This window comes from Oculina patagonica, chromosome 14, assembly GCF_052425735.1.
Source record: "Oculina patagonica isolate OP01 chromosome 14, crgOcupat, whole genome shotgun sequence".
Taxonomy (NCBI): Eukaryota; Metazoa; Cnidaria; class Anthozoa; order Scleractinia; family Oculinidae; genus Oculina; species Oculina patagonica.
Genome location: NC_135771.1, coordinates 21,172,389 through 21,199,034, shown reverse-complemented (window position 1 = coordinate 21,199,034; position 26,646 = coordinate 21,172,389). Strand labels below are relative to the sequence as shown.

General features: G+C 37.7%; 3 protein-coding genes across 6 annotated transcripts in view; 2 read left to right on the top strand and 1 right to left on the bottom strand.

The window, feature by feature from the left end:
* Nucleotides 1-825: 825 nt before the first annotated feature.
* On the bottom strand, nucleotides 826-2,348 carry LOC144638550 (uncharacterized). Its single transcript, XM_078497743.1, has one exon. The coding sequence runs from the start codon at nucleotides 2,295-2,297 to the stop codon at nucleotides 1,287-1,289; it is 1,011 nt and encodes a 336-aa protein (XP_078353869.1). The 5' UTR covers nucleotides 2,298-2,348; the 3' UTR covers nucleotides 826-1,286.
* A 7,536-nt stretch (nucleotides 2,349-9,884) lies between these two features.
* Nucleotides 9,885-20,109, top strand: LOC144637608 (uncharacterized). The gene is made up of 8 exons (XM_078496669.1): nucleotides 9,885-10,003; nucleotides 11,960-12,029; nucleotides 12,674-12,992; nucleotides 13,778-13,944; nucleotides 16,687-16,881; nucleotides 17,738-18,069; nucleotides 18,922-19,072; nucleotides 19,766-20,109. Exons 1-8 carry the CDS (start codon nucleotides 9,983-9,985, stop codon nucleotides 20,107-20,109), a joined length of 1,599 nt encoding a protein of 532 aa, XP_078352795.1. The 5' UTR covers nucleotides 9,885-9,982.
* LOC144638790 (uncharacterized) overlaps nucleotides 19,806-26,646 on the top strand; it is a 39,654-nt gene continuing 32,813 nt past the window's right edge. For all 4 annotated transcript variants that reach the window (XM_078498045.1, XM_078498044.1, XM_078498046.1 and 1 more), the window contains exons 1-6: nucleotides 19,806-20,101; nucleotides 20,537-20,830; nucleotides 21,136-21,441; nucleotides 23,236-23,529; nucleotides 24,829-25,160; nucleotides 26,103-26,241. In XM_078498045.1, the coding sequence (XP_078354171.1) occupies nucleotides 20,719-20,830; nucleotides 21,136-21,441; nucleotides 23,236-23,529; nucleotides 24,829-25,160; nucleotides 26,103-26,241 (1,183 nt within the window). In that variant the 5' untranslated portion in view covers nucleotides 19,806-20,101; nucleotides 20,537-20,718. The remainder of the gene's footprint in view (nucleotides 20,102-20,536; nucleotides 20,831-21,135; nucleotides 21,442-23,235; nucleotides 23,530-24,828; nucleotides 25,161-26,102; nucleotides 26,242-26,646) is intronic.

Here is a 26,646-nt window from a genome sequence, read left to right as displayed (position 1 = left end):
CGCCCCTCGCTAACTATCAAAAGCCGGTAGAAACCGAGGCGGCCTCTATGTGTTAGCATACCCACTGACCGATCTATTAAACTCAGAATATCGCTAGAATTGTTTTATTGAAGGTTTTGATTGATAAAATTAAGCGAAAACTAGCGCGCGCTCTGGAGCCTTCTACGGATCGATAGTGGCACCTGTGTGCCATCAGATTGCGCGATTACCAATAGTAGGTCAGTGTGGTTATGCTTACAGCCGATAGAAACCTCGAACTTGTTGTCTAACTTTTAAATAACCAGCAACGAGGAACCAATCAGATTTTCCGATTTGCAACACGGTAGTCTGCGTCAAACGAACACCCCGGTAAGTCCGACGGACTATACCGGGGTTCTGTTCGTTTGCAACGCAGGCTACACCACGGTCGCTGCTTAATTCTTTGAGTGGCTTTTTCTGTTGCATTGAGTTATGATAAACGTTTTTTTGGATAGCGAATAATCTTGTTAATTATCTAGGTAATTATTATAAACAGTAGATGACCAATGGGAGCAATTAAATTTATACTTTAATCAATTAAATGGTTAATTTAACAACGGACCTCCTCGAAGCAAACAATATATCCACTACGTCGAATTTAAGAACAATTAGTTTTTTATTTTTTTTTCTTCTTCTTTTTTTTATTCTAAAAAAAGCGGTCGCGCTTGTTAAATTTTTTTTTATTTTTTTTTTTAAAAAAATATAAAATTAAAAAAAAAAAAAAAAAAAAAAAAAAACCCTTTAAAGGAAAACGGGCGCTCGAAAATCAAGAAAAACGGGTTGTAGTCTAATTGTTAATTAAAGAATGCCAATTGTTTCATTGTCTAGTCTTTTATTAGTCTGATCTTTCCATGCTATGCAGTAAGGTTTTGTTAATTGAAAGACAATGTTAAAAAAAGACGTACTCGAACACTTGATTAATAAACACGGCAAAGCTTAATAAACAGTTTGGCTGATTACCATAAGAAGCACTTGAGTCTCTTTTTCGCTCTGAATATCGTTGTAACACTGAAACCGCAGGTCCAAATTTTAATAGTAAACCTTAATTTGTATACTGTTTACTTTTTTGCATAAAGATTAGTTTGTGCTTGTCTAAAAACGAATCAGAGCAGAACAAATAAAATCAAATAAAGATTTCTAAATGTTAATTTGTTTTGTTTGAAAATACAGTGAACAATCGTACAAAGTTAAACTCGCGACAGTATGTACTGGAATAACTGAGTATGCTTAGAAACTGAATTGTTTGACGACTCCAAAGCTCAGTCGTATTAAGAAAGTTTGCTCTCTCTTAAATAGCGACACGCTTTCAGTTTATCGCAGATTTCCGATAAATCCGAAAGCGAAACAGATCTGCGCCTTGTATCCAACTTGGGGCTTCCGTTCGGCAACGGAAAATGCCGAGTGGCTAAATCGTCGAGGTGTGCTCGCTTGCCTTCGCGTTTCTTGGAACCGGAATAAAGCCGATTAAAAACGTTGATCTTTTTCGTTTCCTTTGGCTTTGTTTGTTCCTTTGATGACGAAACAGGGATTAGTAAGAGCCCTCGGTGAACTTCGCTACCAGCGCTGCTATCTCGGTTCGAGGCAGCCGTAGCGGGGCGCCGCGGCATTTGCCCGTGATTCGATGCCAGGTCAAATTTGAAGACCCTGCTGTTCGAGGGGCTCGCTGGAGAATGCAACGTTGCAGGTGTATCTGGAACATTTGACCTTAGTAACCGGGGTGACAAAAGATGTTTACTTTCTACATTTTCTTCACGTCGTACGTCGTTCGCATTTGCCATTGAATTAGAGCTTGAAAGCATCTGTGGCGAGCTTGATTGCCTCGTTAAGAGCTTGTGACCTTGCTTGGGTGACTCGTTAGGCGAGTGCGGCGCGAAATTCGGCGAAGTTGCTGGATGAATATTCCTAGTTTTTCGAACTCTTGGCGGCGTAGCGATGACACCAGCTCGGTCTAAATGAAGCGGTGGAAGGTTGTGAGCTTTCTGAAGCTTAGTGACCTCCTCATTCTTCAGCGAAGAGTTGTCGAGAGTTTCATGCTGTGAATCTGCTGTGCTTGCGCGGATACCCTCAGAAACGCTCGGCGACTTCACAAGAATTTTTCGTCGCATTGACGGAGAAGCGAAAAACACTTCATCCCTTTTGATTTGCAAATTTAAAAGGTGCATATCTCTCTCAGCTTCCAAGCTTTTCACTTGCCTCACAAGTTCATGGCTTTTGTGCGAATTTACGCTCAAAGCGTTCCGCACCGAAACGCTGACTTTTCTTGCGGCGTAGTCATCCATCGCTATAACACCACTCCAATAAGCGACGAAAACGCAGGCCGCTAATGTCCGTCAAACCGCTAACGTTGAGTGAATTTTAAATTGCCCAAAACACTATTTATCCAGAGCAGCTGTTTTTGCCTTTTGTAAGGACAAATTTTTAAACTGTCTCAGAGAAGAGCATTTGTCAAAAGGGATTGCCTTTTATATGCTGTCATAGGAAGGTTATTACTGTTTGTGTAACTTCAAATCCTGATTGGATGAACATCATTTTGTGTTAATTAGTACGTACAGCAGCGTGTTTCTGCCGTCATGAAAAGGATTTGCTAAGTAAATTATCTTTGCAGACAGCACTAGTCAAAGATAAAACTTGCGAAATAAGATGATAATTTGGTTATTTCTCATGAAATATTTCGCCTCAAAGTTGTTCAAAATCCGACCAAATCTAGCCCTCTCTTGGTTTACGCAGGCAAAACACTCAGTACTGTGTATGGAAATAAGGCAGATTTTCACAATTTAAATCTGTCAAACGTTTCAAATGACGGTTTACTTTCTTTGCACGAAATTAAAAGTTCATTTTACATATGTTTTTAAACTGAATATGAACAGAGAACGTCGATATTTTTTTATTAATTTTGTTCCACAGAGAAAGAAAGATGATTATATGTTTGGTTCTGGTTTAATAATTAATTTTTCATTTCAAAAAGTAAATTTAAACAAAAAAACCAAGAAGGGTGTTAATTTGAAACCGGTATTTGCATCTAAAATCAGGCTTTTTGCGTCTCAACGTTATTTCAGTTGCTTAGAAGCGACGCCTCTGTCAAAAACATTGCATCGAACAAAGCCGACTTTATAAGCCGATTATTATTAAGAAGGTGGTCGGAAAAGCTTAAAATTGCGACTGAAAAACTCAATGCTCTTAATTAAAAATTTATACCTTATTTTGAATAAGTATTTAATGTAGTACATGCGGAGAATTAGCAAACGTTTACATATAAACATCACCACAGACAAGAGTAGCTTTCTGTATTCAAATAGAAGTTTTTACGTGGTAGTGCTTTTGTCAGTCGGAGCATGTCAAAAGTTTATTTGCAGATAGGATTAAGGCACATATCTGAGTAAATAGAACTTGATGAAATTAAAATTTCAAACAGTTTTCAAGCTGCGCTGATGAGCTTATGTTATGTTGATTTATGTTGATGCTAGTAAAACTTTAATGGTTGTAAATCTATTTCCAAGGCTATGTGCCTGGGCATATAATTGTGCCAAAAAAAATCAGTTCTACGTTTGAGCCTAGTGGACTATCAGGCCGGAGCGTATGCCAGTTCAAGCGACTACGTAAGGGTATTTTTACTGTAGTCGCTGGATGGGATTCTAGTCCATCGCAGGTTTACCCACAGTATAAAATTCGCCGGTACCCATTTATACGCCTGGCTGGAGAGAGGCACTGTGAGAGTAATGTGGCTTGTCTAAGAACACAACACAGTGACCCCCGGCTAGGGCTCGAACCCGGACCGCTTGATCCGTAGCCCAGCTCACAAACCATTAGGCCACCGTCCCTCAACATTCCTAAGTATACGGTAAAACGTTATTATGCGAAAAACGAATCTTACTGATATTATTGTTAACGTTTCGGCTAACTGCTAGCTTTTTACAATAACTGAGAGAATTCTCGCGCGCTAATTGGTCAAAAGTTATGGTCAGAATGAGAGCATTGACCAGGCTGTAATTTACGCAACGTGAGGCAACTTTCGGAAAACTTGAGAACTTGCCGAACACAAAAACTTGAGAACTTGCCGAACACGGAAAACTTGAGAACACAAAATCAAGTGAGTTGTGAAACGTCAGCTGGAACATTTAGGCGAAACTTCCACAAATTCGTCGGCTGCAAGTGGAAACAACAACAACAACAACAACAACAAAAAACAAACACAAAAATATTTTACGCGCTGTAACGCGAGCGCACGATTTTGCACTGATTTTCCATCTAATTCATTTTTTGTGTTATTGTACAAAACAAATCGATCACACTTTTCCATGGTCTACAGATCTAGAAATGACGCCAAAAAATGTCCAAACCTTTACAGTGTAACTGAAGTTGACAGTGAAAAGCCTGGTACGAGTTCGCGTAATCAAAACGAGGCTCTCTATTTTGGCGCCTTTTTTTCGCGGCTACCCGCGGCGCGGCTTCACGGATTTGTAAATTTTCTGCGCCGAAGTGGTTTGCAAAATTTTGTTTTGCTCCAGGGATGTTTAATTTTCTGCGTTTATACTGAAGAGCGGATAAGAGTTTTCTGGGCAGTCGTCAAGAGTATATTCGTGGCTGCGTTTGCCGGCAAGTCGAGTCACCTTTCGAGGGAAACCAGAGGTAAACACAGCTATTTTACATTTGCTTTTCAAGCCAACCAGCAAAGGGACGAAAAGGAAAGGACGATTGGATCTCAGCTTTAGTTTAAAACTGTTTAAAAATTTGGTAAGTGTTAACAGTTCTAAAAACGTTAAACTGAATAAGCGAATATGTGCTATAACATGTAAAAGCTTACTTTGACTAGGGATGTCTGAAATTCAGAGCTAACAGTTTCTATTTTGCTTCGCCTTTATCAATTTCTATGTGTGATATTTGATGAGGGCTTCGCCCTCATCAACTATCACACATAGAAATCAAGAGCGAATAATCTAATTGTATTAGTATAAATCTACTAGACGTTAAAAACTTAACAACAAGACAGGCTCTCGTTTTTATTGAATAATGATGTAAATAAGTCACACAACACGCGGATAATTGACAACTGCACCACGTTGCATTGGCTTCTGTGTGCGCGTTTGCAAGCATTTCATTCACGATTTATTAAAAACTGTTATATGCCCGAAACTGAAGCAAAAGCCAAGTTTTTTTTATTGTAAAATGACGATTGAAAGATGTACTGACGTACAAGGGCCCTTGGAAGTCAAGTTTTTTTTTTAAATTCGAAAACGTAAAAGATTAAAAAAAAGTTAAGCGAGTTGTTCGCAAGGAAGAAACCACATTGCACTGTTTAGCTTCTGTGTGCACCTTTGCATTTCATTCACGATTTATTTAAACCGTCGTTTGCTCGAAATTGAACTAAAAGCCGGATTTTCATTGTAAAATAACAATTCAAAGATTTAGACTGACTTACAAAGGCCCTTTGGAAGTCAAGTTGTTTTAAATGTAGGAAACGTGAACGATAAGAAATTTATGAAAAGTTGAACGAGTCGCCCGCAACCTTGAATTCGCTTTCAATTTTGTTTTATTGATGCATAAAAAAACTTGCAGGTCGAATCTGTTTAGCCTTTTTTTACTGCTCCTCGATGGGACGATGAAACTGTGTTAGTTTGCAAAGACATTTTAAACTTTATTTCAACAAAATGTCTCGGTGAAACGCATCTCTGAATGTTATAAAATTATAGATTCGCCCGATTTTAAAAGCGTAAATGATCGCCTGATGCTGAACAGTGATAAATGTCAATCAATCAATCAATCAATCAATCAATCAATCAATCAATCAATCAATCAATCAATCAATATCATCAATTAATCAATCAACTTCATTGAAAGAGGATAACGGCAAACAGTACAAACTGATGAACTAGCGGCTCAGTTTCATTTTCAGTACTCTCCTGTTTTAATTTTTCCTTTTAATTTTGTGTTCCCTCTTGTTTTAAGGACGGTGCCTCCTATTGCTACTGCGCGCTTGTTCTGCGCATCACGCAATGCATCGATCACACTGGGCGCGCGCGCTTTTAATTAATTTGCTCGCTCAAAATGACGAATTCAACTACGCGAACAAGCGCGCGACTAAAAATCAAGAAAGTTTTCTCTGCGACGAAATCCAGTTTATGGACATATCCTAAGCCAGGAACAGCGGAAAATCAACATATCAGTAACCATTGACCGCTTACCACTGAAAATGGCTCACATTAACAGTAAAAAATAAATCGCTAAGCGCTAAAACGTTACCCGCAAACTGCTAACCGTGACAAATGGCGTAGTGCACGCGCGAGATGCAAATCTTCAACTCGCTAGGGAGGGGATAGGAAAAATGTAACAGACCCCAAAAGCGATTTCATAGAACCTGAAAACAACTGGTATAACTTTTAAAAACGCGTGGTGACCCCTACTTTTTATTTTATAAAATGTAAGTGGTAAGTCTATAGAGCACATGTTATTTGTTAGTTATTGTAAAGATTGTTATATTTAATGTTGATTTCGTTCATGAAAAACCAATTTCAAATGGAATTTGCAAGGAAATTGTATTTAGTTCAACTTTATTTTAAAATGCCACGTCAGCACTTTTTTCCAGATTTCAAACCTAATTATCTCGAAAATTTGCGTGGCTACCCCCAATTTTCTTTTTAAATTTCAGTAGCCCTTGGTAACATCTACATTTCTTGCATAGTCTTCGGCCGGGAAAAAATACTTTGTTATTAGTAGGCACCGTCCTTAATTCTCTCATGTTTTAATTTCTCCCTGCAAGCAGAGCCCTGTCTTTTCCACTTATATACTTCCCAAATTTCAGACACAGGGAAGTTTAATAAAAGAGGCCCTACTGGCAGGGTGGTTTTAATTCCTCCGTTTTATTTTCAGTTCTCTTTTGTTTTCCCTTTTGCGTTTCATTTTAAGTTCCCTTACGTTTTAATTGCTCCGTTTCATTTTGAGTTCTCTCATGTTTTAATTTCTCCGTTTCATTTTAAGTTCCATGGCGTTTTTTCACTTCTCCGTTTCATTTTGAGCTCTCTCATGTTTTAACTTCGAAGTTTCATTTTAAGCTCCCTCATGTTTTAATTTCTCCATTTCAATTTGAGTTCTCTCCTGTTTTAACGTCTGCGTTTCATTTTAAGCCCCCACTTGTTTTAACTTCTGCGTGAGTTCCCTCTTGATTTTACTTCTGCGTTTCATTTTAAGCTCCCTCATGTTTGGCAAAGTGATTTTAATTTCTCCGTTTCATTTTGAGTTTCCTTATGTTTTACTCATGTTTTAACTTCTCCGTTTCATTTTGGGTTCCCTCTTGTTTTAACTTCGCCTTTTCATTTTCAGTTCCATCTTGTTTTAACTTCTGCGTTTCATTTTGAGTTCCCTCTTGTTTTAACTTGTGCGTTTCATTTTTAGTTCCCTTATGTTTTAGATTCTCCGTTTCATTTTGAGTTCCCTCATGTTTTAACTTCTGCGTTTCATTTTGAGTTCCCTTATGTTTTAGATTCTCCGTTTCATTTTGAGTTCCCTCATGTTTTAGATTCTCCGTTTCATTTTGAGTTCCCTCATGTTTTAACTTGTGCGTTTCATTTTGAGTTCCCTCTTGTTTTAACTTCGCCTTTTCATTTTCAGTTCCATCTTGTTTTAACTTCTGCGTTTCATTTTGAGTTCCCTCTTGTTTTAACTTCTGCGTTTCATTTTGAGTTCCCTTATGTTTTAATTTCTCCGTTTCATTTTGAGTTTCCTTATGTTTTACTCATGTTTTAACTTCTCCGTTTCATTTTGGGTTCCCACTTGTTTTAACTTGTGCGTTTCATTTTGAGTTCCCTTATGTTTTAGATTCTCCGTTTCATTTTGAGTTCCCTCATGTTTTAACTTCTGCGTTTCATTTTGAGTTCCCTTATGTTTTAGATTCTCCGTTTCATTTTGAGTTCCCTCATGTTTTAGATTCTCCGTTTCATTTTGAGTTCCCTCATGTTTTAACTTCCGTTTCATTTTGAGTTCCCTATTGTTTTAGGCTTCTGCGTTTCATTTTGAGCTTCCTCATGTTTTAACTTTCGCGTTTTATTTTGAGTTTCCTCATGTTTTTACTTTGCCGTTTCATTTTGAGTTCCCTCATGTTTTAGATTCTCCGTTTCATTTGGAGTTCCCTCATGTTTTGACCTCGCCTTTTCATTTTGAGCTCCCACTTGTTTTAACATCTGCGTTTCATTTTGAGCTGCCTTATGTTTTAACTTTGCCGTTTCATTTTGAGTTCCCTTACAATGTATGTATTAACTTTGCCGTTTCCGGAATTTCAAGCTCCCTCGTGTTTTAACTTTGCCGTTTTATTTTGAGTTCCCTCATGTTTTAACTTTCCGTTTCAATTTGAGTTTCCTCTTGTTTTAGCTTCTGCGTTTCATTTTGAGCCCCCTTGAGTTTTAATTTTTTCCGTTTCATTTTGAGTTCCCTTTGCCGTTTGATTTTGAGTTACCTTATGTTTTAACTTCTCCGTTTGATTTTGAGTTCCCTCATGTTTTAACTTCTCCGTTTCATTTTGAGTTCCCTCACGGTTTCAACTTCTTCGTTTCATTTTGAGTTCCCTCACGGTTTCAACTTCTCCGTTTCATTTTGAATTTCCGGTTGTCGGTTTTAACTTCGCCTTTTCATTTTGAGTTCCCGGTTGTCCCCCCCTATCCCCGTGTTTAAACTTCGCCTTTTCATTTTGAGTTCCCTCTTGTTTTAACTTCGTTTCATTTTGAGTTCCCTCAGTTTTAACTTCTGCGTTTCACTTTGAGTTCCCTCCTGTTTTTATGTCTTCGTTTCATTTTGAGTTCCCTCAGTTTTAACTTCTGTGTTTCATGTTTAGTTCCCTCTTGTTTTAACTTCTGCGTTTCACTTTGAGTTCCCTCCTGTTTTAATTTCTTCGTTTCATTTTGAGTTCCCTCAGTTTTAACTTCTGTGTTTCATTTTTAGATCCCTCTTGTTTTAACTTCTGCGTTTCACTTTGAGTTCCCTCCTGTTTTAATTTCTTCGTTTCATTTTGAGTTCCCGCTTGTTTTAACTTTTGTGTTTCATTTTGAGTTCCCTCTTTTTTAAACTTCTGCGTTTAATTTTGAGTTCCCTCCTGTTTTAACTTCTGCTTTTAATTTTGAGTTCCTTCATATTTTAACATCTCCGTTTGATTTTGAGTTTCCTCATGTTTTAACTTGTGCGTTTAATTTTGAGTTCCCTCCTGTTTTAACTTCTGCTTTTTATTTTGTGTTCCCTCGTATTTTAACTTCTACGTTTAATTTTGAGTTCGGCGTTTAATTTTGAGTTCGGCGTTGTATTTTGAGTTCCCTCGTGTTTAAACTTCTCCGGTTCATTTTGAGTTGCCTCATGTTTTATATATCTTCTCCGATTCATTTTGAATTTCTTTATGTTTTAAAGCGCCGTTTCATTTTGAGTTCCCTCGTGTTTGAACTTTTCCGGTTCATTATATTTTGAGTTGCCTCATGTTTTATCTTCTCCGATTCATTTTGAATTTCTTTATGTGTTAACTTCGCCGTTTCATTTTGGTTGCCTCATGTTTCAACTTCGCCGTTGTATTTTGAGTTCCCTCACGTAAATAAATTATCATGATCCAAGTCATCAATTTCAAGTTAACGAAAGTGCGTGCGTAACAGGTATCAAAAATATGAAAAGAAAATGTGGTGGTCACTGGAAACGTTTACGTATTTGACTTTAGGTAATATATATTTTATCAACTTCAATGAAAAAACAATTAGTGAAATTGAGTGCATCGCTGTGCCATTATTTCAATTTGAATACTTTTTAAAAGCTAATAAGACTACAGGCCTACGGTCTGTCATTGAAAGACCTGACAACTGACAAAATTGGTATTGGCAAAACAAAACATCGATTTCACATAGAAACATCTGGGAGTTTTTTCTTTGTACTTATCTAAAACAGAGCTCTTTGCATGAGAAGTTCTTGCAAATTAACCAGAGGCGGAAAAAGGGGGAGTTCATAAATGAAAACGTCTGAAATTCTGGTAAGCTTTCGTTATCGGGGATTAATTTTTCAAGAAATCTTCTAGAAATAACTGTTTTTAATGATTTTTTAACGTTTAGATCGTTACTACTTCGCAGTTTCATGGTAACTTAATGTAATGTATGCCCCATCGTTAAAAAAAATATATGTTTCTCTCTCAAGTTTTAATTCTTTTTTAACTTAATTTTTATACCGTTACAAGTGGTTTTAAAATAGAAATGATATTGGAGAACGTGTTCTTGTACAACATGTCTTGACTAAATTCAATACATTAGCCTCTGGCTCGGACATTGAGGGAGACCTCGTTCCACGTATGGACAATAAAATTGTATTGTATTCAAACTTCAAACTCTAGTTCGCTCAATCGTTATGTATCACGACAACAAAAGAATAACAGTGTAATTCATGGATCCGGTTAGGAAGTAGTTAGTATAACATAATTTTAAACACGTTTTTTAAGTTTGCTTTAACTATTTAAAGTACAATAATTGTTTAATGCTTTTCTTTCAACCATTAAGACGGAATCCACTAGGAAGTCGAGCAATATTTATTAAAGTTGGACTAAAATCAAATACCAGAATAATTTAAATCCTATTACGTTTTTTCCTACCCTTAATAAAAGGTAGAGATGTAAGTAATTATCCGTGAGAACACCAACAACAATTTCTTATCAGAGTCTGAGAAAATGAATTTCAAAGTTCACAAGGTATAGGCAAAATCTCACGTGTAGCCATTTTGTAAATTCGTCTTAAGCGAATCAGCGGAATTCAGCGGAACTTCGAAATTTGTTTTCGATGTTTGGTGTTGTTAGAAAAGATTTCTTTTGATAAGATATTTGAAGCAGTAACAAAAAAGTTTGCAATAAGGTGGAAATAAATTGGTACAACCTATGGGCAAAAGCTCACATCTTTTAAGCGATTCATGGGAATTCAGCTTGCAATCAGGTGTAAACAGTTTTGGTACATAATTTTGTCCAATAACTACTCGAAGTCCTGGCGGATTTCTTCTTAATTATTAATTGTTTAGTATGACTTCTCTTCAAAACGATCAACTTTTAATTTCTTGAAATTTCGTTTAGGTGGCTTCACTCAGTCCTTTTTATGTCGATCAACAAATTAGTAAAAAAGGGGCAAAAATAATTTCCTCCAGTCGATATATTCTTTTTGCTTCTTTCCTTTTATGTTTGTCTGTGAAGCATTGCAGTTAAGTTATTTAAAATAAATTTTTAAGCATCATATATCATTGGAAATGTTAGGTAAATATTCTAAATCATTTTCGGTGGTAATCTTCTCTAGCAACAATTGTTAGAGTCAAATCTAACAAAACAACTCTTTTAAATTGTTTTGCTAATGATTAAAAATTGATGTTCTTAAATCGAAGGTTAGATTATTGCAATTTTAAGAAAAACGCTTTGCAGAAAAGGCAAAAATCATATCATCACGTATTTCGTTTGGCTTAGACATAAAACTGAAGTTATCAAAGACAAAGTCTGATTAATAATTCCAATGTTCCGACCTGAACATCGACGTCTGACAATAAAGCAAACACTACAGGTTCTAAGTCAGCTTGTAAAGTTTAGAGCCCTTCAAAGGAAAAGTTTAGTTTATCTTGTTTGCCTGTGCCTTTTTTTAAATAGTTTTTTCGTCCAGTTTAGTCTATGCCAAAGTAGAATGCAGGAATCATTTCGGCGAAATCGTTCTTAAAAACTCAAATTGCGGCCAGTTCCAATTTTTTTAAATTCCATCATAGAATAGTGCTCCAAAAAAAGCCACGTCAGCATGACGCAATGAGGAATGTCTTGTTGCTTAGCAACAATATTCCTCGCCAAAAAAAGACTCCTGCAAAATTGTTTATTCTATATAATAATACTGATGCGGGTCCTGGTTGCTCTGATTCAGAAATGAACTTTCCTATAAACTATTATATTTGAATCTGAAATATTTTACTTTGTTTTCAGACAGCGCTGACGCTACTGTCATACCTTCCAACATGTTATACATTCTACAATGTCTCATGCGTTCCAGAATGTAAGTGTTATTTTCTCTTGTGCGTTTTGATATTTATGATATTTGTGGTGCTTGCCATGAATTACGGTTTAAACTGTACAGAAAAAAAAAATCAAAATTAAAGGCCACGTTCCACGAGGCAATGTTTCTAATTTCTTGCAATTGGCAACGCAACAAACGTTGCAGTGTCAGTTGTCAAATATTTTACTCGTAACATCCTATTTTTGCAACCTGCAATGTAACAGAATGTTACGTTGCAAGTTACATGAAAAGTAGAACTCTTCTCTACTTTCGGAACGTTGAGAGACAAGTTGCAACGCAATTTTTTTTTAAAAAAATAAGCAAATCTTTAGTTCGTATAGTGTGAAAACAAATACATTGATCGCTTTTTCCACAAAAACAACTACAACACCGACTTTATTCGACGAAACATTCATCGAACTACTGAAACTGCCGAAACTATTCAACAGGAACCCAACATCTGTTCAGTGGGGCCGTTTTAAATACCTAAGCGACAGCATTCTCTACAATATCTACTCATTTATAGACCTACAGCCGAAAAAGGAGCCCTTTCGGATAGAGTCTCCCGTTACTGGTAAATTATAGGAAGTACTTCCCCAGGGTATCCAATTAATTTTAATTAAACTAATTATGTGTTTTCACAGCCGTCAAAGGAATTCTAATAGAAAAATGGAATTCGGTAAATTCATTGGAAGAATTGAGAACCTTTACAAACATGGGAAGAGAAGCTGATGAATCCAGCATCTACGAAATGAATGATTTCTCTGTGCCAACCTGGGCGGTAGGGATGTCACTTGGTTTCCGCATGCGAACATTTTTTCTGTGCTCTTTAACTGGGGTAAATGAGTTTTATTTCTCATGCTATGGAGCTTGTGAATGGTTCATGAAGGCATCAGAAAATAGCGGACTTAAAATCACTGGAGGAAATTCGAGTCTTGGTATGCCACAACAGGATTTTAAAATGTAAGTAAATCAATTTTGTTTGTCTCGTTTTCTGTATAGTTTCAAAATTGTACTTTACCGGCAAGAAGTGTAAGCAAAAAAACATAAATCCAAATTACAAATAAGTCTTTGAGCCTCTTTTGTTTGTTTGTTTTGTTTATTTTTTTTGTTTCTAGTTCATTCTATTTTTTATTCGCTTTTTTCTGGCCTTCCTTTTGTTATGTAGCATTGTAGAAGTAATGTAGCCTTATTGTGTACGTAGTAGTAGCGTCACTGTGTAATCGTAGCCTTAGTCTGCTAAAAAAAGTTTCGTAAATATTGTAAGCATAGTAAGTGTTAAAAAATGAAGAGAAGAAGCTCGCAGTTAAGAACGCAACTTAAGCAGTTGCGAAAAGAAAGCCTGAAAAAATCAGGCTTGCCGGGACTCGAACCCTGACCTCTGCGATACCGGTGCAGCGCTCTAACCAGCTCTAACCAAGCCAACTGGGAGCTGGTTATTAAATTGTCTCGTAATATACCCGGGAAACATGAATATGAAATCATGAATATATAAAATCATATAAAACTCTCATGAAATCATATAAAATTCTCATAGTGCCTCTTTCCACCTTTTAAAAACCATCGGAGTAATAAAGTTACGATGATTTTCTCCACAACTGGTCACCATGCGTATATAACATATTTGCCATGGCTTTGTAAACTATATTGCAGTCATGTTGTGGGTTAAGTGGACCAATCAGAACACTGGAATCGCTGCTTGTGTTTGAAATCGATATTTTTAATATTATTTTCACTTCTTAATTCAGAGCAAACTCATCCGCAAACCTTACCGAAGGAAGCACCTACTTCATTGAAGTTCTTCTCTTTCACCCACTGGGGGAATCGGATGGTCACTTTCATCTTAAGGTCAAAGGTCCTAGGGATAACAGCACGATATTAGTACCCAGGGAACAACTTGTCGCGTACCAACAAGGTAAGCAAAACTAAGTAAAATAAACTGTTTTAATTAATAGCTCATCTTGGTGACAGGAAGACAAAAGGAGCCTATTGGGTCTGTAGCGGTGGGAATTCGTAGGAAACCACGGCACACAGTTTAAACGGATTTTCCAGGTGTTTATTCCGGTAACGAGCGCGGGTTAGCTCCGCAACTCCACGTACAATGCATAAACACACTTCAAAACGCTATCGAAAGACCACGAGTTACATTAGCCCCTATAGGGCTCAATTACAATGCAATGCAATGTATACCCTAATGGCGTGACCTGTGGTCACGCTTGTGTAACGCACCTAGAATAACAAAACTCTACTACAGGTCCTTTGGAGTACATTGACAATTCCCATTTATGTTTGTGCGCAGTGATTGCCATGAAATAGGCCTTATCACGGTTTTCGACGCCATCTTGACGAGTAGCAAAGCGGGTTGAAATAACAGTGTTTGTATGGGAATCCGACGGCAAATATCTTTTATGAATTGAAAAGTTTGAAGGATGTAGCGGGGCTAGAAAGCATTCAGTTTATACGTTTTTAATTTCCCATACATTTGTCTATAATTTTTTTTCCCGCGAACCGCGTCAACTCACCGAACCGGAACGTAAATCTGCAGAAAAAATACAGACAAATATATGGGAAACGTAACTGAACGCTTTCTAGCCCAGCTACATCCTTCAAACTCGGCGAATAAAAACTTTTCCCTAGTATCTTAACTTTACAATTCATAAGTTATCCAGAATTCAATTTTTGTAAAAGATATTTGCCGTCGGATTCCCATACAAACACTGTAATTTCTACCCGCTTTGCTTACTCGTCAAGATGGCGTCGAAAACCGTGATCAGGCCTATTATCGTGAAAGACAACCTTGATTGGCGCACTGAAATCTCCCCCCCCCTCCCCCCGCACAATAACAAATCCATTACATCCCAGCTTGGATTTTTTTTTAATTGAAATCCACCTCGGAGAAAGATTTTGGTAAGTCAACATCCGTTTTTGGATATTGTGTTTTATTGTGAGATCCGAAGCCCCGATCTCAAAATCTAGATCCGGATATCCCATTCCAAAGCCGCCCTAAGGGACGGACCATTAGAAAAGTGATGGGGTGGGGGGGGGGGGGGAAAACAAAAAAAAATTCATGCAAGCCAAAATGGTAAGAAAAAAAAATCGTGCGAAGGGGAAGGCAAAGAAAAAAATTCGTGCAGAAGGAAAGGTTCTAATAAGCTCTGAAAATACCTGTCATCATTTAACACTTGATGAGATCAATTATTCGACGAAATATATGGTGGAGAACGCTGAAAATAGCATTTCCGAGCATAAGAAATTTCAACATTTTCTGGAGGAGCATGCCCCCAGACCCCCCTAGATAGATTCTGATCATAAAATTCGTTTAGCTCGTCTCTCTCCAGCCTGCGTAGATTGCTTACTAGTTAACTCATTTCTCAAACAGATGAATGGTACAGTGGTTGTAGTTTCTGTTGTCAATTCCTGTCAAATATGATTTCTGCAGTAATTAGTACTGAATTTCTATTACGTTTTGTTTTAGTTTTTGCATATGTTTATGTCTAAGTTTTCCCACGGACTTTACATAGAAATATGTGAAAAACACAAATCTGTTATACGAAGTGAGAAATTCATCCCGCTTTGGTGTGTTAAGAACCGAAAGAAGATGTACATAGAATCACAGTGTCCATTATGGATATAGGACACAGGGTGGTGTATGATTGAGATCGCACTTTAAAAGCTGATGTCAATTCAAAAACCTCTAATCCATTACAGACAATCAAAAAGACTTTTTCCTTACTAACTGTTTTTTGTAAAAAGGGGTGAATCATGTTTATTTCCAACCTTCGATCAGGGCTTGGTCAGTCAATTTTGAGCTAGAAGGAAGGGGTGGGTCACATATTTTTCTTTTCCAATTGCACCGCCCCTTGACCCTCTCACCCCTCCCCCCCCCCCTCTCAGTACTTATTGACAGTCCCTAACGGATGAAATCAATGAGCAACAGCATTTTTAAAATATTTAAACTATTAAGCAAATAATCAACAAAGCAACATTTGTCAAAAACATTGACGTATAAAGTAGCAATACATGGCATTTGTCTGAAGAAGAAAAAACATTTGTCTAAAAAAAATTCGAGCAGAGGGTTTCACCCGAAAAAAAAATTCCTGCACAAGAAATGGACAGAAAAAAAAATTCGTGCAAGCCGAAAATTCCCCACCCCCCCTATCACTTTTCTAATGGTCCGTCCCTAACATTCCTCTTATTTGATATGCAAACACGCCTTACGCAGGCTCAATGGCATTGGCACGTGAGGATGAGAGAAGGGTAAACATGTTTTTCTTTTGCTAAATTTGCATAAAGCAGGTCATTTTGTTATAAGTAGAAAAAGAGAGAGAAGAAAGTGTAAAAACAGGGCTCAGGGCCCGATTATGGAGTGAATTTTAGCGTATTTTCCAAACGAAACGAAAACATATTCAGATATCCAGTTTACAAGCAAACCGACAAGGTGTGATGCATTATTTGAGACTCGAAACTTATTTTTAGTAAGTCGTCTTGTGATATAAAGTTAAAATGCTCATAAGTGTAGTTGTGTTTTTGTTACAGTATTTTGTTATTAGGCGTTTTTTGTGCTTATTTAGATAAAATCATATACCCTTAAGTTTGAATTGTAACAGTTCTGATTAAGTTTATTTTGTCAACTCATTTTGTCTGTTTGTCTATTTAGATGGATCATACGGTACTCTACATCCGGGTGAGTGGGAGGCCTGGTCATCTTGCAGCACGCCTTGCGGACCTGATGGGAGACAGACTCGTAACCGCTCGTGTCTTATTTACCCGTCAATATTTAATTATTCAACTGATGGCTATAAATTAACCGAGTCCCAGGATTGTAACATTGGGGTTTTTCCTTGTGAACTTGGTAATTATTGATTAATAATCAGTAACGTTGTTCAATATCACGTGTATTACCGTAATGACTTGTTTCATCGTCTGATCAGTTTAATTGAAAGTGCTTAAGGACTCCAAATTATAAATAAGCATTACGTCTAGGGTAATGCTTATTTACATTTACATCTTCCCTCTCCCGCTTAAGAGCCGTCTGAGATTCAACACGAAAAATTCCATTCTAGGGACGTAGCTCTACAGAGGACTGTGTGGTGTTTCTGATTGGTTGTTACTTGGTTTTTGAATTTTCGCCCGCAAGTAACAACCAATCGGAAACACTGCACGGATCTCTGTTTAACTACGTCATTAGTATGGAATTGTTCGGGTCGAATCTTAAACATCTTTCTAATGGTGGAGCCCAACTTACTTTCCTTTTAAGTTATGCTGGTAAAGGCGTCAACTGGAAAAGTAACAAAGTTATTTTGCTCCGACGAAGGGAGACTAAAGCTCAAAACGTCAGCTTTTCAATTCGCAACGGCGGTTAATTTGCCTTAATCAACCAGTAATGTAGGCTGTCTAAACTCAATGAAATAAAATAGGGATGGAAAGTGCCAAAAAAGATTTCTTTAAAAAAAAAAGAAACCAGGCGTTTCGGGCAATAGCCCTTTTTCGGTGGTAAAAAACGTTACCTATAAGTGAGATAAATAGGGATGAAATAAAATAAATACAGATTTTTCGTTTTGTTTGGAGCAAATAGCCCCTTTCGTTGGTAAAAAAAAAAAATCAATCCTAGGTGGTGGTTAAACGAAACGTGTTTTCGTGCATTTATGTGGATATAGTTAGGAACCGGTATTGCAGACGTCAACCTAAACATTGCTACTCTTCTTCAGATTCTTGTAAAGCTTATCACATCAACCTCACCAATGACAACGTCACCAGTTTTTCCATTCCATTCAATGCTTCCATCCTGCCTGAACATCCCACCGAAGAACAGCCAGTCCTAGAGAATGATACAATTGTGTGGTGCTTCAACGAATCAGCGACATCTTATATAGAGCTAAACTTCACAGTTCCGTATCACATATGTGCGATTGAAACTCAAGGCATACAAACGTCAGATGGTGAAACGAAATACGTCACTTCGTTCCGTATTGAGTTTTTTGAAGAAGTCTCTGCCAATTGCAGTGAATGGAAATTTTACAATGCATCTGGGAACGCAACAGTAAGTTCATTTGGTATTTCCTAGTTTGAACGTTTTTGTTCTTAAAACGTGGCAAGGTTTTGTATGAGTTTGCAAATAATAATATTTTATAATGCCCAGGGTAAGAAAATAATTTGCCCCCTCGCCAAAATGGGTAGAGACGAATTCTTGGGACATCCTAAGCTGAAAGGATCACCAGCGTTCAATACAGGGGAGTCATTACACTTCTTCTTATTGGATTTTAGCCACCAGATCCTCTTGCGTTGGAACATACCGTACTCCTTCTTTTTTAATGGGGGGGGGGGGGGGTGCTCCCTTATATATGCTATACGGGTATGTACTGGGTCTGTGATGGGGCTCCAATGATGGCCTTTTAGCCTGAGATGGGGTCGCTGAATGGGGAATGCTTACCCAAAAGTACGTGCGAAAATAAAAAGCGGATGTCGAAGTATTGTGGACAAAATTTAAAAATAAAAACATCCTCTTCACTTCCGGTCTGAGATTGAGTATACAATTTAACTCTTGATTTTGAGATGGATTTTTTTTTTTTTTGGGGGGGTAGAGGTTCATAGTCCCCATCGAGCACTGTCATCCAAACATTTTCAAGTACCCCCGAAAACATACTTAACCTTTGTGGACTCGAATGAAGTAATGCAACCACTATTTGAGCCAGTTGAGTACTTCTCTTTTTGAATGTTCAAGCAAGCAACCGTCTACAATATCCTACCGGTATACGTTGGATCAATAGCGATGTAATCGGTTTGACATAGAAAACTGAATTTAAAAGCAGAGACCAACGTAGAATGATTTCTACAAAGGAATACTAAGCCATGAAAGCGAAGTAATGTACGCATATAATTTATTTTTTTGCAGGTTTTCAAGGGCAACTCATACGATGATCCTCTCTCCAGTAAGATAAATTACCTCATAGATGCCAACATAACGACGTCAGCGATTCGTATCTGGCCTGTTCATTCGAATGCGAGCTGTATGGGTCTCAAAGTTTATGGAGAGCCAGGCAAATGTAAGTTATTAAATTACCGAAAACAAGAGTGGATGTTGTAATAGAAGGGAAACAAAGAATTTTTTGCAAGTAATTTTACGAATGTGGCGTCAAGCACTTAAAGTCAAGGATGTTTTGTCGTTCGTAATTTTGTCTCTACAGTTTGTGTATTTCTCCCAGAATGCGGAAATCATACGGTTTCGGTTTTTATTGGGTAGTTCGTATATTTTCCAAGAAGATTGATGGATATCAACTATATTGTTGTCACATTGCAGATCAAGTTACTTCCTTTATATAAATGTTCTTTTTCTTTTTCTTTTGTCGAAATCAAGAATATACCTTTATATCGGCACGTGAATACGATTTAATTTAAATTAAAATTAAATGTAACATGTATGTGTCTGAACCGGGATAAGAAGCACATCCAATTCAATCTAGGCTATTTCAAAGATCGTTAAATTATTTTTATTAAAAAGGTGAAAAAATTGCGGATCTAGAGGTGTTTACGGGGGAGGGAGGGGGAGAGTCTCGTAGTGGGGATGGACCATTTTTTGGCCTGCTTCGAAAACGTTGGGGGGGGGGGGGTCCGAAGTGGAGGTTAATAAGGGAAGGGGGAGGGGGCCGCACTCGGACCATCCCTTAAATCCACCAATGTAAAAAGAAACATTGTTTCATAACCTGAGTCAACCCTTATCTTTCGTTAGCTTCTGGTAGCGGAGGAGGAGGAGGAGGAGGAGGAGGGAGGAGGAGGAGGAGGCTCAGGCGGCGCAGAAGAAAATCTCCTGGTTTTGAGTACCAGCTCTTCCTCTCTTCTGATACGCTGGGGACACTTGAAGCAATCTTCTCTTTCTGGTGCGACAAACGGATATGTGATCAACATAACAAACAGCAGTGGTATATCAACGAACCACAACGTCAGCTTCTTGGAAGATGAACTAGAAGTTACTGGATTACAAAAATATTCAGTGTACTGTGTGACCGTGAAGGCAGTAATTGGAAAAGGGTTTGGGAACGAAAGCGAGGAAATCTGTGCGTCTACTGCGGAAGATGGTAAGTAGAGGGCGAAGATTAATTTTAAAACTCTACAAAATTCGCTACATGGAAAAGTACCTTCATTGTAACGTGTTTAAACAGAAAGTTACATTTTCTTCAAAAATACTAAAACAATAGTCTTCAAAATTTCATGTCCAAGATTTAGATCCCTTGGGTGGTTTTTATGACTTTTGTGAAACCAGAACCGTAGTAATGCCATAATAACGCCGTGAACCAATCAAAACTCAAAGTTAAAACACGCCAAGCGTGGAAAACATGAAGTCATTAGCTAGCAAGAGCGGGAAATGTGTAGCCGTTGCCAAGCGCGGGAAACAGAGGTTTGCTTTGCTTTTGATTTTACGACACTCAATCGAAAATTGCTCTTTGCGATTACTTAACACATGTTTGAGTACATTCAGTACAATAACATGTTTTTAATATCATTTTCTTTAGCACCTTCAGCGCCACCGGCTAACATATCTGTCACTGTAACAGCATTTGATACGATAATTATCACATGGGACGAGGTTTCTTTGCAAGAAAGGAACGGTATAGTGCGGATATTCAAACTGTTCGTGAAATCTGGAGACCAAGTCATTGTACACGAGGCAGTTATAGCTGGCCATGTGACAAATATGGAAGTATCAAGCCTTGTAGACAACACTGCCTACTGTGTTCAGTTACTGGCCCATACCGTGGCAGACGGACCTTTAAGCGCATGCGTGAACGTCACAACGTTGAAAAGAGGTGGGGACGCGCTTTTGATAGTATTTAAATGAATGGTGGGTGTATTTGCAACAAACGCGTGTATCCATCGCATTTCCTCGATTGAATTTTTTATTGTTTTCTTTTTAGCTTGAAAACAATAAAAAGAGCAAATGCGACAGCTATACGCGTTCGTTGCAAATAAATACGCCCGAAAAGACGCGTTATTAGTACCGTTAGTCTTTCCTTATCCCTTGCTACATCAAAGTTGAGTTTCTACCCTCACAACGTCTCCCCTTTGAACTCTGACATTAGGAGCTACCTAACCGTTTGTTATTTATTTATAGTTCCAACTGATGCACCGAAGATCATCGAGGTGTTCAATACCAGTTCAACTTCACTACTGATACGCTGGGATCACTGGAGAGCGTATTTTAATCCTGATGTAACAGTAGGATACCTGATCAAAAGAACAGACCACAACAATGTAACAGAGGAGATAATTCTCAAAGATTTGGCACAGGAAAAAACACTAACTAGATTGAACAAATACAAGGAGTACTGTGTGACCGTAACAGCGATAACAAGGATAGGACCTGTAGAAGGGTATGGAGACGAAAGTGATGAAGTCTGCGCATTTACAGCCGAAGATGGTAAGAATGGTGTACTTAAAAATCGCTCACAGCTCGGATAACAATGTTAATAGAATGATTATATGCACAATTTTTTAGGTAGGTAAAAAATGCGGGAAATAATGGAAATAAAAATGGTACATTTTGAGCCTGGTGATTAAGGTCATTGCCCTGTATTGCAATGCGCATCCTTACTGCGCAGAATTTTACGCGCAATAAGCGCACATAAACAAAATGGCGGCTTTTTTCTATGTGGTTTGTAAGTAAATTGTCGCTTTCTCGTAAACGAGTCTGGTGACCTATCAATTTTTTCTCATATTTTGGGTGTAGCGATCAAATTCTTTCTGTAAAATGAAAACAGATCAAGTATTGTGTTTGAAAAATAAATTATCGCTAAAAACGTGTACTTTGCTAGTACTCGCAGAGGAATTTTAAAGGAATTATATGGAATATACAAAGTCTTCCTGCTCCTAAACGAATCTGGTGCCCCCCCTTTTTTATTTCAAAATATAAGTTCCCTTAAAGTAATAAACCAGTAGGCGAAGGGCAATGACCTTAAAGGGACTGTGTTACGGCTAAGTTAATTTTATGTTAATAAATGTTGTCAAATATTCGCTATGATACTAAATGTTTGCAACGAAATTAATTCTACGAGTCCAATTGACAAAGCCATAGCTTCATTGCAGCCAAATGTGTCTCCTGGGCGTTATAATTTAAAGTTACAAGAAGACAAGATTAACTTTGAAAACTGATCCGCCGGACCATATTTCAAAAACCCATATCGCAATCCGTTTCAATCTTCGACAATTTTGGCCATCCGTACCTTCTTTTGCATTTGGTGTGTCATTTTAATAATCCTTCACTGATTTAAAAGCTTATTTTATATATTTAAGCGAATTTGATGGTTATTTCCTACGCCTAAGTTTGGCTAAAATCCGTGACACGGTCCCTTTAAAGTGGAGGATGATGTTTTTCAGAAGCTTACTCGAAAAAAAAGAAATTCCGGGTGCTCCCAACCTGAGTCAAACTGACCTTTTGATAAGTACTTTAGAAGGTCTGATATAAGTACTTTCGATTAGTGTATGGGTGCAGCTTACAACTATCGTAATATTAATACATTCTGTATTTATCAAATGAAGTTGGTGGACTGTGGAAATATTGTTTGTGCTTTCCCCATTAATCAAAACTTTAACAAAATTCTCGAACGTGATTGGTTATCAGCAGCCCGATTTGATCACTAATAGGACAGTGTACGCGTCATGCTTGTAATTGGACAGTGTAATAGGAAAGTGTACGCGTCATGCCTGTGTAATTGGACAGTACGCGTCATTTTGCGCGCGCTGTTGTTGTGCATTTTGTTGAGTAAACTGTTATGTTTTTCAGTTTTTATAAAACCGTTTAACCATTTAACCGAAGATTAGTTTAATTTGTTTCTCAAATTTTGTCATAGTTTTGATTAATTGGTAACTGGACTTCGTGTCATCCAATTCTGTCTGTAATCATACTCGTGATTAAACAAATCGGACTCCCGCTTCGCGGTCGTCCGATTTTGTTAATCACTCGTATGATTACAGACCGAATTGGACTCCACTCAGTCCTATTACCATTATTAATATTAGAGTGAACTATTATCAATTAAAAATTGGGTGGATGTTTCAGGATTAATGATTGCTTGAGTGCTCGATGGATCGTTTGATTGCCTTGGCAGACTGACTGCCTAATTAATTGATTGATTGATTGACTGACAGATTGTCTTTTTTTTTTAAAAAAAAATTGTCGCTACAGTAACATTTTTTATAACACTATTTCTTTTAGCGCCTTCTGCACCACCAGCTAACATATCAGTCACGGCAACAGCAGTCGATACGATATTTATCACATGGGAAGAGGTTCCAGAGCAGGAAAGGAACGGTATAGTCCGGGGATACAAAGTGTACGTAAAAAATGCAGACCAGATCATAGAGCACGAGTCAGTTGTAGATGCCCACGTGACGACATTGGAAGTATCAAACCTTGTACACAATACTTACTACTGTGTTCAGTTGCTGGCCTACACTGTAGCAGACGGAGCTTTGAGCGCATGTGTCAACGTCACAACGTTGAAAAAAGGCAAGAACTTCAATAGTATATCTCAATATGGCGGACGAGGAATGCACGTTATATTTGTATGTCAGTAGCTTTAGTTAAATCTACCGGTATTTACCGCCCAAAAGACATAAGAGATTATTTCTTTTGTTGTAATTTGCGCGCAACAATTCATAACCAAACAACCAATCTTAAGTTAAGATGCTGCATGCTACTACTGCCCCAGTACCTCCTGTTATTTCTTGCTGAAGAACGTTCTTTTAGTTTTAGTTTCTAACAAATGCATGCTTACCCATATTTGAAACTCAAAACTTAATTTTCCACATATTTCTTAAACTCTCCTCCACAATTTCTATCTACTAATTAGGGGATTCATTAAGGGTTGGAGCAGGTGGCATCACGGTTTTGCACACGGGCAAACTATTAGCAAGGCCCTACCCTCTTTTGGTAAAATGGAGTCGGTTCAGTTCTTGAAAAGAGCCGGGCAAAGTTGTGTTCACAGCCGGTCAATTTGCCCAGTACTGGCTGGCCCTTAATTAAACCCCTGACTAATGAAAAGCCATCTAACACACTAGCACATGGCAGGCGGGTATGAAACCTATTTCTTATGAGCTTGTTTGTGATTTGCAGTTTGCCAGAAACAACCTGATGCTAAAGGTCTCTAATGTATGTTAACCGGTCGAGATAGCGTCAGTTTAATAAGAAGTGGATAACACATGGTTGCGCGGAGATATGAAATATATCTTCGAGTGTTTAAATTGATATCGATTTGAACACGAGAAGATGAATTTCATATCTCTAAGCAACCATGTATTATGCTGTTTATTATAAAAACCTACTAATTACGATATTTTTGACGATTTTCCAAAGATTTCTGAAGATTTTCAAAATATTGTCCGAAGGCCGCACGAATGTTTTTGAACATTTCCCGAACATTTCCAAACATTGTACCTTTCAGTAACTTCTTAACTGAAACAGATTTAACAAATTTTCATCAGTTTTTTATATAATTATGCGTCTGTCCTGTTATTAATGTTAAATTGCGTCATAACAAACTTTGATAATGTTATGACGAAATTTATCATCAATATCAGGACAGACGCATAAAAAACTGATGTCAATTTGTTTTTTACAATAACAGCGCGAGAATTCGCTCAGTTAATGTAAAATTAGCAATTGACGGTAGGCTATTCGTACACTATAATCAACGTATTCAGACAATCAAATAAGAAGGTCTTGCCTGAATGGGTTTTTGCAACAAATACTTGCATGGTGCACTCTGAAAGTATGTTAAAGTTGTTTTTGTATTGACCTTGCCTTCAGAATGTTACGATGCTCTTGGAATGGAAAGCGGATCAATACTGGACGCTCAGATAACTGCCTCTTCACAATGGGCTGACATTTCTGCCGCCAAGAATGGCAGACTTCACTTAAAAAAAACAGATAGTACAGCAGGAGCTTGGTCAGCTGCCACACATGATGCTAATCCATGGCTTCAGATTGATCTGGGTGGTCAGTACTTTAGAGTAACTGGCGTAGCAACGCAAGGAAGGAATGAAGACGACCCCCAGTGGGTAACCAAGTACAAACTGCAGTACAGTAACGATGAGGTGAACTTCCAGTATTACATCGAACAAGGACAGACCACGGACAAGGTAAAACTGCACAGCGGTCACATGTTAATTATGTAATTAACAATTAATTACGTAATTAATTATTTATATAGTAGTTACGATCCAATTTAGTATATAAGTATTTAGTAGTAATTTAGAAATATATATAGTTTATTAGTATTTAGTAATATTTAGTATAATACACGACCTTACAAGCATTGTGCTTTAAACCCCTATCGTGTGTAAATAAAGGTTATAATGATGATGATGATGATGATGTGTAGCATGCGCACGCGTGGTTCAGTTTAGGTCAGTTTCCTGCCAAAAATAATACCGAAGCCAAATGCAAATATTTTTAACAATTTTATTGAATCCTCATTTACTTTCAACCCAATTTTAAAGCATTTACGGAAACTTGTACGTTATAATTTAATGGCTGTTAATTTTTATCATTTTTTGCCATGTATTTTATTTTCCCTGTATCTCTTGCAAAGTTGTTGCACATATAAAAATCAAGGTGGAGAAAACCGGAAATAAGTCGCTTACTTTCTTTGGTTGACCACCGTGTGATGTCAAATGCACTTAATCCAACAAAACGTTGATTAAACTTTTCTTTTCATTTCTTAAAATTTAGTAATGTTACAGCAACAATATTACTAATACTTCATTTGCTGGTCGGTTTTCACGTGACGCAATATGGTCAGCTAGGGCGCTTTTCATTAGTCAGAACCGGTCGGCCGGTCCAGTGGTTTTAAATATAAAATGGCCCCTTTTCCACGAGATTTTCCCATCATCCGACTGATTTGACAGGACAGAAGTGACTAGCAGCGGAATTCTTCTCTCGAATTTACCGGTCTGACTGGCAAGTTCTGACAAATGAAAAGCGCTCCTTGTTTCTTCAAATGAAGCCTCTTGGGTTTAGCTTGAAAAGATTACGATTGATAGTAAGACCCTAACTTGTCATTTTGCATCTTACTGTTTTAGGAATTTGCTGGAAACGAAGACCGCGACACTGTTGTTTCACATGAGCTGAACCCACCAATCACGGCACGTTATATTCGTTTTGTACCAGTGGCTTGGGATGGCTGGATATCATTGAGAGTGGAACTTTATGGTTGTCAAGGTACTGCTGAAACCTTTATGTGTAGTACATAATTATAACCGTTAGATTTAATTTATTAATAATAATGATAATGATTAATTTTTAAACTTGACTAAGTTTGCGCCAAGTCTTCCTACTCTGTTACTTGTAATTCATCTACAAATGGCTTGCAAAAAGACTTAGGCTCCAGATTCACAGCAAAAAGTCTCAAGTCTCCAGCCACCCAGTAACACCCGACCCCTCCTTCATTTGACTCTATCCAGTCCTCTTCCTATGCTCACTTCTTCGGGTCAATTTAAAGCAGCTCTCGCAAGTTTCATTTGAATGGCTCCTTACCCTCGTTGTGCTATTCGCAACTTTCTAAGTCGAGCTGACAGAGCGCGAATCGCAAAAGAGAGCGCAAAACGTCTAGCCAGGTTTGCAAAT

Bases quoted from the DNA above. Each gene is read 5' to 3' on its own strand.
- LOC144638550 (XM_078497743.1), bottom strand. From the start codon at position 2,297: ATGGATGACTACGCCGCAAGAAAAGTCAGCGTTTCGGTGCGGAACGCT.
- LOC144637608 (XM_078496669.1), top strand. From the start codon at position 9,983: ATGAAAACGTCTGAAATTCTG. The intron at 12,030-12,673 runs GTAAGTGTTATT...GTGTTTTCACAG, and splicing joins TGTCTCATGCGTTCCAGAAT to CCGTCAAAGGAATTCTAATA. The intron at 12,993-13,777 runs GTAAGTAAATCA...TTCTTAATTCAG, and splicing joins CCACAACAGGATTTTAAAAT to AGCAAACTCATCCGCAAACC.